General features: G+C 47.3%; 1 protein-coding gene across 1 annotated transcript in view; it reads left to right on the top strand.

Moving 5' to 3' along the window:
* The window catches only part of prkcsh (PRKCSH beta subunit of glucosidase II), a 95,636-nt gene that overhangs the window by 40,763 nt on the left and 41,269 nt on the right, over positions 1-13,604 (top strand). The window contains exons 8-11 of the mRNA XM_080216617.1: positions 558-636; positions 2,252-2,338; positions 4,671-4,850; positions 11,251-11,335. Of these exons, the coding sequence (XP_080072743.1) occupies positions 558-636; positions 2,252-2,338; positions 4,671-4,850; positions 11,251-11,335 (431 nt within the window). The remainder of the gene's footprint in view (positions 1-557; positions 637-2,251; positions 2,339-4,670; positions 4,851-11,250; positions 11,336-13,604) is intronic.

The raw sequence follows: 13,604 nt of genomic DNA, 5'->3' as shown, positions 1-13,604 counted from the left end.
GCCAGGGACCCGGGTTTGATTCTGGCCTTGGGTCCCTGTCTATGTGAAGTTTGCGCGTTCGCCCCATGTCTGTGTGGGTTTCCTCCGGGTGCTCCCGATTCCTCCCACAGTCCAAAGATGTCCTGGTTAGGTTGACTGGCCAAGACTAAATCGCCTTTCATGTCAGGTGGACTTAGGTGGGAATGTGTGGAATTATGAGGATAGAGTCTGGGTGGGATTGGGGTGGGTGCAGACTCGATGGGCCGAATGGCCTATTTCTGCACTGTAGAGATTCTTCAATTCTAACTGAAGCGCATCAACGTTTCTACAATTTGCAGAATTGCCCCTAATTAGATGGCGAGGTTAGTATCCAATTTCATTGGATCAATTGAATTTCGGAGTGTGATTTGGATGAACTTTCTCTGTCTCTGTTGCAATGCAAATTAGGCTTGAGTCAGGGGTGACGTACTGCTTGCAACCTTTTCAACAAAAGGCATTCTTCCAGCATTGATTTCAAGGTTAACTTCCCTCCATGAAGGCAAGGAGCAGTAAGCAAATTATTTCTGTTTCAATTTCAGTGTCTCGATAAGTGAAATTCAGACTCATCCAGAATTAGACAGCGATGGAGATGGCCTGGTATCTGAGCAAGAAGCAGAGGTATAGCATAAATTTGGCTTCATTGTAGTTTAATCCTCCGTGTTGTCTTACACTGTTGAGTTTTGGCGAGAGGGATGGGGGGAGTGCAGCTCTGGACTAAAAGCACCTTGGGCGGCATGCTGATTAACGTGGCTTCCTCACAGCGCCAGGGACCCAGGTTCCTTGCCCGGCTTGGGTCACTGTCTGTGTGGAGTCTGCACGTTAAAGTTTAAAGTTTAAGTATTAGCCTCACAAGTGAGGCTCACACTAAAACTACAGTGAAGTTACTGTGAAAATTCCCTAGTCGCCACACTCCGGCACCCGTTTGGGCCAATGCCGCTACCCAGCACGTCTTTCGGAGGAAACTGGAGCACCCAGAGGAATCCCACGCAGACAGGGGGAGAAGGTGCAGACTCCGCACAGACGGTGACCCGAGACGGGAATCGAACCCGGGTCCCTGGTGCTGTGAGGCAGCAGTGCTAACCACTGTGCCGCCGTGCCGCCCCCATTCCTGACTCTGCCCGAAGTGGCAAACACTGCAGATGTATGCCCACCACTGCCTGCCTGCTTGCCCAGGCCAATCTGCAGCGGCTTTACCGTAAAACAAAAAGCTGTGTCGAGGGAAGCTGCTTCAATATTGCCTGGTGTTATTGCAGATCAGCAGACGTTCGCTCTGAGCTGAATTTCCTTTTCCGCCTGCAGCTCAAAAAAGGTACGCAAGTTTGTACCTGCCAAGGAATAACGTGTGTGTTTTTAATGCTGCGTTCCAAAAGGCGGAATTTGAGGGAAATGGGACCAGCTGGAAGCTACCTGTCGTTTTTGCAGACATCTTCCGAGATTGGGAGGAATCAACTCTGTGTGGAGTTCGCACATTCTCCCCATGCCTGCGTGGGTTTCCTCTCTCAGCCCGAAAAGGTGTGCAGGTTAGGGGGATTGGTCATGCTAAATTGCCTCTTAGTGTCCAAAGACGTGCAGGTTAGGTGGATTGGCCATGCTAAATTGCCCCTTAGTACCCCATGGTGTGTAGGTTAGGTGGATTGGCCATGCTAAATTGCGCCTAATTGTCCAAAGATGTGTAGATTAGCAGGTGTTATGGGAATAGGGCCTAGTTAAGATATTCTGTCAGAGTTGGTGCAGACCTGATGGGCTGAATGGCCACTTTCTGCACTGTAGGCATTCTATGAAGAATTTTTAATTTGTAAATTTAATATAGAATCCCTGCAGTGCAGGAGATTGCCATTTGGCCCATCGAGCCTGCACCAACAACAATCCCACCCAGGCCCTATCCTCATAACCCCACGTATTTACCCCACTACACCCACTGAGGGGCAATTTAGCGTGGCCAATCCATCTGACCTGCGCATCTTTGGAATGTGGGAGAAAACTAAAGCACCCGGAGGAAACTCAGGTAGACAAGGGGAGAACGTGCAGACTCCACACAGGCAGTGACCCAAACTGGAATTCGAACGCAGGTCCCTGGAGCTGTGAAGCAGCAGTGCTAACCACTGTCAAAACTTGAGCTCTGAAAAATAAAATTAAACAAGCAAAGAGGATATCGACAGAGGGTGAGCAGTTCATTTTCGTGGCGGTTAAATATAATGCGTTAACTGAAAAGAAGTGATTTCTTTTCCAACAGAGTGTGCTGGGAGGTGTCAGTCACATTGATGTAAGCAGCTTCCAGGAGACTATCTGGGCAGGTATCCAGGGCAAGTATAAGTCTGAGGTGGGTGTCTTTCACTCGATTAAAAATTAGATAAAAGGTGCTTCTCTTCCAGCTATTGAGCCTCCTGAGTTTTCCGTGTATGTCATGCACACATTAAGCTTCCTTGACAGGACACCCTAGTTTCCCTTTGATACCCTTGCTCAAATGGCTGCTTGACAACTTAGAGTCCAGCTGGTCAAGGTTAGGAAGCAGATTGGAGGCAAACTGCCTCATGACTTTGGAATGTAACCGGTGACAACTTTGTATTGGATGTAGTGTGACCAATGGGAACCAGATGCAAGGGTCAGCTGACCCAGTAAACCGTGGAACCAATCACAGAATGATGTAAATAAGGAACTATGTAACATTGTGGTGAGCTTGGATTGGCCCAGGGCGAGGCCCCAAATTTGGTGTAATAATGTTTCTTTGTTAAACCCTTTCTTTGATTTATAAGTTGGAGTAAGTTTTGTTGTTGTTTCATTAGCTGCATTTTGAAGAGTTCCTTCTGAAGAAACATTACCCGCACCTGATTTCTTCCCATTTGACACCAGGACACTGGGAGTAGAAATTCAGATGAAATTTTTTTTCGGAGAATCCCTACAGGGCAGAAGGAGGCCATTCGGCCTATCACGTCTGCACCAACTACAATCCCACTGAGAGCTCTATCCCCATAACCCCATGCATTTACCCTAGCTAGCTCCCCTCCCCCGACACTAAGGGGCAATTTAGCGTGGCCAATCCATCTAACCAGCACATCTTTGGATTGTGGAAGGAAACCGGAGCACCCGGAGGAAACCCATGCACACATGGGGAGAAAGTGCAGACTCCGCACTGACAGTGCCCCAAGCTAGGAATCGAACCCGAGTCTCCCGGCACTGTGAAACAGCAGTGTCACCGTGCTGTCCCTCGCATTTCCTCATTGCATATAGGTACTGAGACTAGTTACCCCTAAGATCAGTCCCGGTGGCACAGCGGTTAGCACTCCTGCCTCACAGCGCCAGAAATCAGGATTCGATTCCCGGCTTGGGTCACTGCCTGTGTGGAGTGTGTATGTTCTCCCATTTCTGTGTGGCTTTCGTCCGGGTGCTCTGATTGCCTCCCTTAGTCCAAAAGATGTGCTAGTTCGGTGCACTGGCCGTGCTAAATTCTCCCTCAGTGTACCAGAACAGGAATGTGGCGACGAGGGGATTTTCACAGTAACTTCATTGCAGTGTTAATGTAAGCCTATTTGTGACACTAATAAGTAAATTTTAAACTTTAAATGGCTTCCTTCTGCACTGTAGGGATTCTGTGAAGTTACTACATTTCAAAAGTATTTAATTGACTATAAAGTGCTTTGGGAGACCCCGAGGTCCTGAAAATTGCTAGAATAAGGGATTTTCACAGTAACTTTGTTGCAGTGTTAATGTGACACTGCTTGTGACACCAATAAGTAAATCCACAGTGTCACGCTCAGAATATCTTTTTGATTTGATTTAATATTGTCATATGTACTAACGTACAGCGATAAGCATTGTTTCCTGAGCGTTATACAGTCAAAACATACCGTTCATAGAGAAGGAAAGGAGAGATTGCAGAATGTAGTGTTACATTCATAGCTAGGGTGTAGAGAAAGATTAGCTTAATGCAAAGTAGGTCCATTCAAAATTATGAAGGCAGCAGGGAAGAAGCTGTTCTTAAGTCAGTTGGTACGTGACCTCGGACCTTTGTACCTTTTTCCCAATGGAAGAAGTTAGAAGAGAGAATGTCTGGGGTGCGTGGGGTCCGTAATTATGCTGGCTGCTTTGCCGAGGCAGTGGGAAGTGTAGACAGAGTCAGTGGATGGGAGGCTGGTTTGTGTGATGGGTTTATCCTGCGTCATATGACTTACTCCTATACTGGATATAAGGTGTCCTTGTCTTTTATGCCACGGTGCTTGTGCATGGAAAGTTTGGTTTTGTACGTCTGCATTTTAACTGCATTGTTGGGACCTTTTAGCGCCATTCTCAGTCTTTATCATCACCATTTACCTTCCCTTTACCATTTTGCCTATGCCATTCGTATCAATGACAGACTCCCACCCTCACATTATACATCTTGTCTGATCTTCCTTGTCTGAGGGAGGGTCATCCAGATTATCATCCACACTACACTCTGCACCTTTTGCTTTTGCACTGTTTATACATTCCGATCTCTTGATGTTAGCACCGTTCTCATTGACTTAATCCAGACTGGAAACATTGGCTCGATTCTCCCTCCACAGATGCTGTCAGACCTGCTGAGATTTTCCAGCATTTTTGTGTCTTTTATTTGTTCCATGTCACTTGAACCCAAGGCTTTTCTAATCGGACCGTTTCTTCCGCTGTTCTGACAGGCAGTGGTTGAAAGCCCGACACCCCCAGACATCCCTGTGGAGGAGGCAGAGGACGGAAGAAAGCGTGAAGACTGGAAGAAGGAAGAACTGGACGAAGATGACGATGATGGTGGCGGTGGTGAGGAACAGGACGATGATGGTGACGAGGAGGAGGAGGAGGAGGAGGACGGAAGCGAAGAGGTAACGAGAACTAGTAACTGATTTCTTCCCATCTGACACCAGGACCCTGGGAGTGAAAATTCTGATGCAATTTTCTTTCTTGGAGAATCCCTACAGTGCAGAAGGAGGCCATTCGGCCCATCAAGTCTGCACCAACTACAATCCCACCGAGAGCTCTATCCCCATGCATTTACCCTAGCTAGCCCCCCAACCCCCGACACTATCTTTGGATTGTGGAAGGAGACCAGAGGAAACCCACGCGCGCACACGGGGAGAAAGTGCAGACTCTGCACAGACAGTGACCCAAGCCGGGAATCGAACCCGAGTCCCCGGCGCTGTGAAACAGCAGTGTCAACGTGCTGCCCTCGCGTTTCCTCATTGCTGGTCCGCGCAGCAGGATTTAAACGCAGGAAGAATCGGGCATATTGAATTCACTTGGGAATGTTGGACAGTGTGTGAAAACCAAAAAACGCTCTTTGTGCGAGATAATGGTCTGGCTAGAGCTAGTTTATCACACACCACCAGCATTTAAGAGCTGCATACTCGCACTTTCAGACAGCAAGCACTAACTGTAACCATGGCAGCTGCCTTGCAATAACTGCCCCAAAGCATTCACGCCTGTCAACAGCAGAGGAAAGAAACACCTCTTTGGCACCGCGCAGGAGAGCCAGAAAAAGAAAATTGTACTTCCTCCATCATGGCTGTCAGCTAAATAGCAGCTCGCGAGAATCAGAAAACGATTCCATGCAGAGGGAGGTTATTCAGCCCATTGTGTCTACCTGCTTGCAACAGCTGTCCCAGCTATTTGGGTGGCATAGTGGTTAGCACGACTGCTCCATGTCGCCAGGGACCCGGGTTCGATTCAGTCAGTGTGTGGAGTCTACACGTTCTCCCTGTGTCTGCGTGGGTTTCGTCCGGGTGCTCCAGTTTCCTCCCATACTGCTGCTCCCCCTTCTTTTGGGGAGTTGCCCCTTTCAATTTAACTTGAGTTTGTTTGTTTGGTTTGACCTAAAAGAGACCAGAAATCTGCAGGTTAGGTGGATTGTGCAGGCTAAATTGCCCCTTAGTGTCAGGGGGACTAGCTATGGTAAGTACACACGGTTTCTGGGATAGGGCCTGGATGGGATTGTTGTCGGTGAGTTTAATGGCCTCCTTCTCTCCCATACCATCACCACCACCCCCTCCACCCGCCCCACATTGTCTTGGGGAATGAGAATTCCAGCCCACCACAAAAACAGAATATACTGGAACATCTGCAGCGGGGAGGAGAATCAAGCCAACTTTCGTTAACGTTGGCCATTCTGTCTCCTCAAGGTGCTGTCGGGTCTGCTGAGTTCTGCAGTGTTTTCTGTTCTTGTTCCAGATTCCAGCATCTGCGGTATTTTGCTTTTACCTTAGCAGATTCCAGCCTATCTCCCTCACTCCCTCCCTTCAGCACCAAACAGCACTGGCAGAGGGTAAATATCCAGGATTCTATTCTCAAGAAACTATAAAGGGTCATGAATGAAGCCCAGTCCATCACACAAACCAGCCTCCCGTCCATTGACTCTGTCTACACTTCCTGCCCCCTCGGCAAAGCAGCCCGGCATAATCAAGGACCCCACGCACCCCGGACATTCTCTCTGCCACCTTCTTCCGTCAGGTAAAAGATACAAAGTCTGAGGTCATGTACCAACTGACTCAACAACAGCTTCTTCCCTGCTGCTCTCAGACTTTTGAATGGACTTACCTTGCACTAAGTTGATCTTTCTCTACACTGTAGCTATGACTGTAACACTACATTCTACACTCTCCCCTTTCCTTCCCTATGAACAGTATGCTTTGTCTGTATAGCACGCAAGAAACAGTACTTTTCACTGTGTACTAATAGATGTGACAATAATCAAATCAAATCAAATCAAAAATCCCATGTCATTGCTCTGCCCCATCCCAATCCTCGACGTGTGGCGAGAAAATAGGATGTTTGGCCACTTAGAGAAGTAAAGTGCACATGTAACTTTATATTCCCAGGAGTATCCTCAAATCATCTCTTCAGTTTTAAATTTATTAGTGTCACAAAAAGCTTACATTAACAGTACAACAAAGTTACTGTGAAAATCCCCTAGTCGCCACACTCTGGCGCCTGTTCGGGTACACTGAGAGAATTTAGCACAGCCAATGCACCTAACCAAATTCTAAGCCGTGCTAAATTCTCCCTCAGTGTACCCAAACAGGCGCCAGAATGTGGCGACTAGGGGATTTTTACAGTAACTTTGTTGCAGTGTTAGAATGAGAGAATCCCTGCTGTGCAGAAGAAGGCTGTTCGGCCCATCAAGTCTGCACCGACTATGTTCCCAGCCAGGCCTTGTTCCTGTAACCTTGCACATTTGCTCTGCTAATCCCCCGGCACTGGCGTCAATTTAGCATGACCAACCTGCCTAACCTGCACATCTTTGGAATGTGGGAGGAAACAGGAGTGCCGGTGGGAGGAGGCACAGGGGAGAAGAGCGTGCAGACTCCGCACAGACAGTGACCCGCGCCGGGAATCGATCCCGGGTCCCTGGCGCTGTGAGGCATCAGCGCTAACCACTGCGCCCACCGTGCCATCCTTTCTTTTGAAGGAATTTGCGTATTTTCCTGCAAGCCTGTTAATATTTAATGGTGAAGACTCTGTGATTAAAAATGGCCTTTGTGCTTGTTTCTGCTCTATGGTCTGTGCGTGTACATGGCGGGGGGGGATGTGGCAGTGATCGGCAAAACTAAAAGTTCTGTTCTTACCTACCGTCAAATCCTGCTGCGTAAGTGATGAAGTGGGCTCTCTCTCTGTCTCTCCCTCTCTCATAAATCTCAATCCCTTGAGCATCTAATTCATTGTGAAATTGTTACAGTTCAATATGAATTGAAAAATCTCCTTGTCTTCACTCCCAGTCAGTGATGTGGCTTTGTATAATAATTCGAATGAATGCCTGAGGGTGTTCCTTTGAAAAAGGTTGGGGGGGGTGGTGGGGGGAGAAGATTGGTATGAGCTGCCTGGATATCCATGGGAATCCGCACCACTTGTGTTCGGTTTTGTCAACTCGAATTTGGTGTCTAGTCCTTCGAAAATAGACGTTGTTTTTCTTTACCCGCGTCCAGCTTGCGTGTGATTCCTCCTGAGCCCCCTCCCAGTAAGATTTATCGCATTTGAAGCAGCTTGGTGTACCTGTTTCCTAGAGTCATAGAATCCCTACAGTGGAACGCCCATCTCGTCTGCACCGACCGCAATCCCAGCTAGGCCCTATTCCATTTACCCTACCTAGTCCCCCTGATAGTAAGGGGCAATTTAACATGGCCAATCCACCTAACCCACACATCTTAGGAGTGTGGAAGGAAACCGGAGCACCCGGAGGAAATCCACGCAGACACGGGGAGAACGTGCAGACCCCACACAGACAGTGACACGAGCCGGGATTTGAACCCGGGCCCCTGGTGCTGTGAGGCAGCAGTGCTAACCACTGTGCAACCGTGCCGCCCCTTTGAGACTGTCTGAAGAAAATGACATTTTGACTCTGAATCCTTGCCTCTTTTCCAAAGTCCTCCCTTCCTGCCTCACCCACTGGTGCCCCACCGCCATATTCCACGCTCCCTTTGCTTGAAGCTGCTGACTAAGTCGCACGTTGTGCAGAAAATGCAAATAAGGACCCAGCCATTCTGTGTAGGAGTGTGTGTCTCTCTGTAAACACATACCTGGCTGTGTGTCTGTGTGTCTCTCTGTATGCATGTGCCTGGCTGTGTGTCTCTGTTTCTCTCTGTATACACATGCCTGTCTGTGTGTGTCTCTCTGTACGCATGCGCCTGGCTGTGTGTCTGTGTCTCTGCACATATGTACCTGTGACCGTTCATAATGCAGCTCAATTCTATTCTCAGCAGGCCCCAGCCTGTGCACTTTTCAGCAAAGATCCTGAACAGCATTGGAATCTGGCCTCCTCGCCAGTACGCCTCCCCCTGTCTCGCCTCCCACCCTGATGGGGAAATGCCAACTGCAGCATCTTGATAACTATGCCAGTGAAATCCACCAGTTCAGCACAGATTAGAAGAAGGGAGCTTCCTACTCTCGTAAGGTTAATATGGAATCCCTACAGTACAGTAGGAGGCCATTCATCCCATCGAGTCTGCTCCTACTACAATCCCAACCAGGACCTATTCCTGACCCCTACATGTTTACCCTGCTAATCCCCCTGACACCAAGGGTCAATTTAACATGACCAATCAACCTAACCCGCACATTTTTGAATTGTGGGAGGAAACCCACCTAGACACGGGGAGAACGTGCAGACTCTGCACAGACAGTGATCCAAGCAGAGAATCGAACCTGGGTCCCTGGCGTTGTGAGGCAGCAGTGCCTAGCCACTGTGCCACCCATAGTGTACTGGCAAACTCTTAACTTTATAAAATTGATCATCAAAGGAACAGTGTTAGGGGGATGAGGTAGGGTAAATGTATGGGGTTATGGGGATACGGCCTGGATGGGATTGTGGTGGGTGCGGACTTGATGAGCTGAATGGCCGCCTTCTGCGCTGTAGGGGTTCTATAACTAAGTAGGGCAAGATACTGGCAGACAGCCAACCCCTATATGTCACCATGAGTTGGCACCTTTAGAATTGGAGGCCCAAATTAAGAGTGGAAGGATTATGTTGAAGAACAGTATACAAAAGTAGTGGCTCCCTGGACAATAATATTGAGTACATGCCATTGCTTTTAGTCTCCTGGTTTCATACTGTTCAATCTTGGATTTATCTGTGGAACCCAAATGGTTTGCATTAAATTGTGGTGAACCCGATTACTGTGCAATCTCACTTGAGAAAAAAATTAAGTTTCATTGGAATAATCATGATCTCGTGCTGCTTTTTAATTAAGAACTCTTGCTGTTATCATTAATTAATCTGGGTGTGTGAGGAAGGTGCTGGCAGTCGTGGTAGGTTTATACTTTTCAACGTTCATTTTCAATGGCAGCATTGCCAGTTTCTGCTCTGTGAACTTGCCCAGTGAATTAATTCTTGACATTTAAGAACGCCAGTTTGTTCCCCTTCCTCTTAAGTTCGTCCCTGTGTCTGTGTGGATTTCCACCGGGTATTCTGGTTTCCTCCCACAGTCTAAAGATATGCAGGTTAGGTGGATTGGCCATGCTGAATTGCCCCTTAGGGTGTCATGATGGATTAGCAGGGTAAAATACATGGGGTTGCAGGGATAGGATGGGGGAGAGGGCCTGGATAAGATTCTCTGTCAGAGAGTTGGTGCGGACTCAATGGGCTGAATGGCCTCCTGCACTATAAGGATTCTTTGGTCTGCTTGTGTGTTGATAAAAATCAGTTTGGCCTCCGTGATGCTGAAGGAAGTGCTATCTCTTAGGTCTGCATAGCTACCTACCCATATTTTTTCCCTTCAATGTAAGTACTTCAGGTACATGTACCAGGCTTATACACTGCCAGATCTTGGATGACCAAGTTTAGTTTATTCAAGAGACATGTTAAATTCATAAGAACAAAATCGAATTATGTTTTCTTTGTATTTTTGAAAACCCACTTCTTTACTGGGGCAGCATGGTAGCATAGTGGTTAACATTGCTGCCTCACAGCACCAGGGACCCGAGTTCGATTCTCAGCTAGGGTCACTGTCTGTGTGGAGTCTACATGTTCTCCCCTGGTGTCTGTGTGGGTTTTCTCCGGGTGCTCCAGTTTCCTCCCAAAGTCCGAAAGACATGCTGGTTAGGGTGCATTGGTCATGCTAAATTCTCCCTCAGTGTACCCGAGCAGGCAACAGAGTGTGGTGACTAGGGGATTTTCACAGTAATTTCATTGCAGCATTAATGTAAGCCTACTTGTGACACTAACAAATAAACTTTAAACCTTTTAAAACAAAATGTTTGATTTACTTGCTGTTTAAATACATGTAAATAACATAACTTCTACTGGACTTCCCAATCATTGAGACCTAGCTTGAGTCTTAATTGGGTGTCTCTGGCCAAACTCTGGCCTCATAAATATAACCTAGTTATTTAACTTTGCCCACATCTAACATATGAGGTGGCATGGTGGCACAGTGGTTAGCACTGCTGCCTCAGTGCCAGGGACCCAGAGTTTGGCTCCCAGTGTGTGGACATTCTCCCCGTGTCTGTGTGGGTTTCCTCCGCATGCTCTAGTTTGCTCCTACCGTCTAAAGATATGTGGGGGGTTAGGCGGATTGGCCATGCTAAATTGCCTCCTCAGTGTCATGGGTCTACTTAGGGTAGATGCATAGGGTTATGGAGATGGGGCCTGGAAGGGATTGTGGTTGGTGAAGACTTGATGGGCCAAATGGCCTCCTTCTGCGCTGTAGGGATTCTGTGACTTTCTTGGATCTATGCTGTTCCAGTTCATCTCCTGAACAAGTAATGATCCCCTTTCGGTTTTATTTTTGGAACCAGCCACCCCCGTATTTTCCGGAAAAGCACGATGAAGGAGAAGAACAAATGCCAGCCTATGATGAAGCAACGCAAGTACTGATTGATGGTATGATTTTTATCTTGCCTTTTCACTTGTCTGAACAAGTTCAAACCGAGACAAAGACCTGCTATAAGATGTGAGGATAACAGAAATGTGCAGGTTAGGTGGATTGGCTTGTGCTAAATTAGCCCTTATGTCGGGGGGGATTAGCAGGGTAAATATGTGGGGTTACGGGGATAGAGTCTGGGTGGGATTGTTTAAACAGAAAGAGAGGCAGCACGGTGGCACAGTGGTTTGCACTGCTGTCTCTCAGCGCCAGAGACCCGGGTTCAATTCTGGCCTTGGGTATCACTCTCTGTGTGGAGTTTGCACATTCTCCTCGTGCCTGCGTGGGTTGCCTACGGGTTTGTTCTCACGCTCCAAGGGTGCGCAGGTTAGGTTGATTAGCCATGGTAAATTGTCCCTTAGTGTCAGGGGGATTAACAAGGTAAATACATGGGGTAACTGGGATAGGGCCCATGTGGGAACGTGGTCGGTGCAAGCTCGATGGGCCGAATTCTGCCCTCTTGCACTGTAGGGATTCTATTGTTTCCACTTAAGCATCTTCTTCGTGTCTCTTCCACCCTCTTCCATCCCCCCCAAGCAACCCCTCTCTACAATAAGACAAAATCTCTCCATTTCTATGAGAGTACAGATTTCAAGCCTCGTTGTCTGTATCTGAAGAGTTTGTTATTGACCTTGTGAAAAGAGTGTATTCTGTAGATTGACCTTGTATTAAAATAATAGAGCAGCTGCTAATTCTGAGGCTTAGATCCTCCACTCTGGTGGCCTTAGGACTTTAATTTAACGAATGCCTGATTAGAAATCCTTGATTTGATTTGATTTGATTTATTATTGTCACACGTATTTGTCTGCAGTGAAAGCTATTGCTTCTTGCGCGCTGTACAGACAAAGCATACCATTCATAGAGAAGGAAAGGAGAGGGTGCAGAATGTAGTGTTACAGTCATAGCTATGGTGTAGAGAAAGATCAACTTAATGCAAGGTAAGCCCATTCAAAAGTCTGACAGCAGCAGGGAAGAAGCTGTTCTTGAGTCGGTTGGTACATGACCTCAGACTTTTGTATCTTTTTCCCGACAGAAGAAGGTGGCAGACAGAATGTCCGGGGTGCGTGGGGTTCTTGATTATGCTGGGCTGCTTTTCCGAGACAGCAGGAAATGTAGACAGAGTCAGTGGACGTACAGATTTTGTGTACGTTCACAACCCTCGGTAGTTTCTTGCAGTCTTGGGCAGAGCAGGAGTCATACCAAGCTGTGATACAACCAGAAAGAATGCTTTCTATGGTGCATCTGTAAAAGTTGGTGAAGGTCAGAGTGGGCATGCCAAATTTCTTTTGACTTCTGAGAAAGTAGAGGCATTGGTGTGCTTTCTTAACTATACTGTTGGGGGGGGGGGCGGAAACCAGGACAGGTTGTTGATGATCTGGACACCTAAAAACTTGAAGCTCTCGACCATTTCCCCTTTATGTAAAAAACGTGCGTGTGTGTGTATTTATATATACCGTTTGAAATTTCTGTGCTCCTTCAATTCTGGCCTCTTGACCCAACCTTTTAATTGTGCATTTGCCTTTGGGACAGTAGGATCTGGGCTAGTGAGTGTTCCTCCTTCATCTCAGTTGGCTGCAAGATTTTCACTAACCGTGACCCTGTGAATAAGATTAAATACATTTAATACATGCTGAATATTTCACAACGAGTTGTAGAAAATGCTTCATCATTTATATATTAATAGAACTCTCATCAACTCCAAATAGTTAAAATCAGAAGAAATGTTGACATTTTGGACAGAGAGTGACAGAGAGGCTCTCGCAGTCCATGTTGTGAGCAATTGGCACACACCTCACCACTCGCCCTCGCTTTACGTGCGAATCGCTTCAGTCACATCAGTAGGGAAAAAACTACCCGGGCGGGAATCAGCGGAATGTGGCAACCCTACGAGTGGGAAACGGCCAACAAAATGTCTGGTGGGGGCTGCCCTGAGATGGGCCCACTGCTGCTTCAAGAGCTTCGACCCTAAGCTCCATGGTTCTCTCGCTAAACCTCTTTGCCTCTTTAACATTCTCTTGGGACTTCTCACTACACTAAAGGCGCTATACAAATGCGAGTCGTTTATTACCTCCCTCCTTTAATTTGAACCTTGCCTTATTCGTGATCCTATGCTACGATAACTGAGGAACCGTAGGAAAGTGTTACCCTTCTGGACCGCAAGGTAGAAGTTGAAGTCTGCACGTGGTTATCTTTGATGAACCTTTGAAGTGGTGAGAGTAAAGACCGTGT

This window comes from Carcharhinus amblyrhynchos, chromosome 33 (genome assembly GCF_965287045.1).
Source record: "Carcharhinus amblyrhynchos chromosome 33, sCarAmb.v2.hapA, whole genome shotgun sequence".
Taxonomy (NCBI): Eukaryota; Metazoa; Chordata; class Chondrichthyes; order Carcharhiniformes; family Carcharhinidae; genus Carcharhinus; species Carcharhinus amblyrhynchos.
This window is presented reverse-complemented; position numbering and strand designations above follow the sequence as displayed.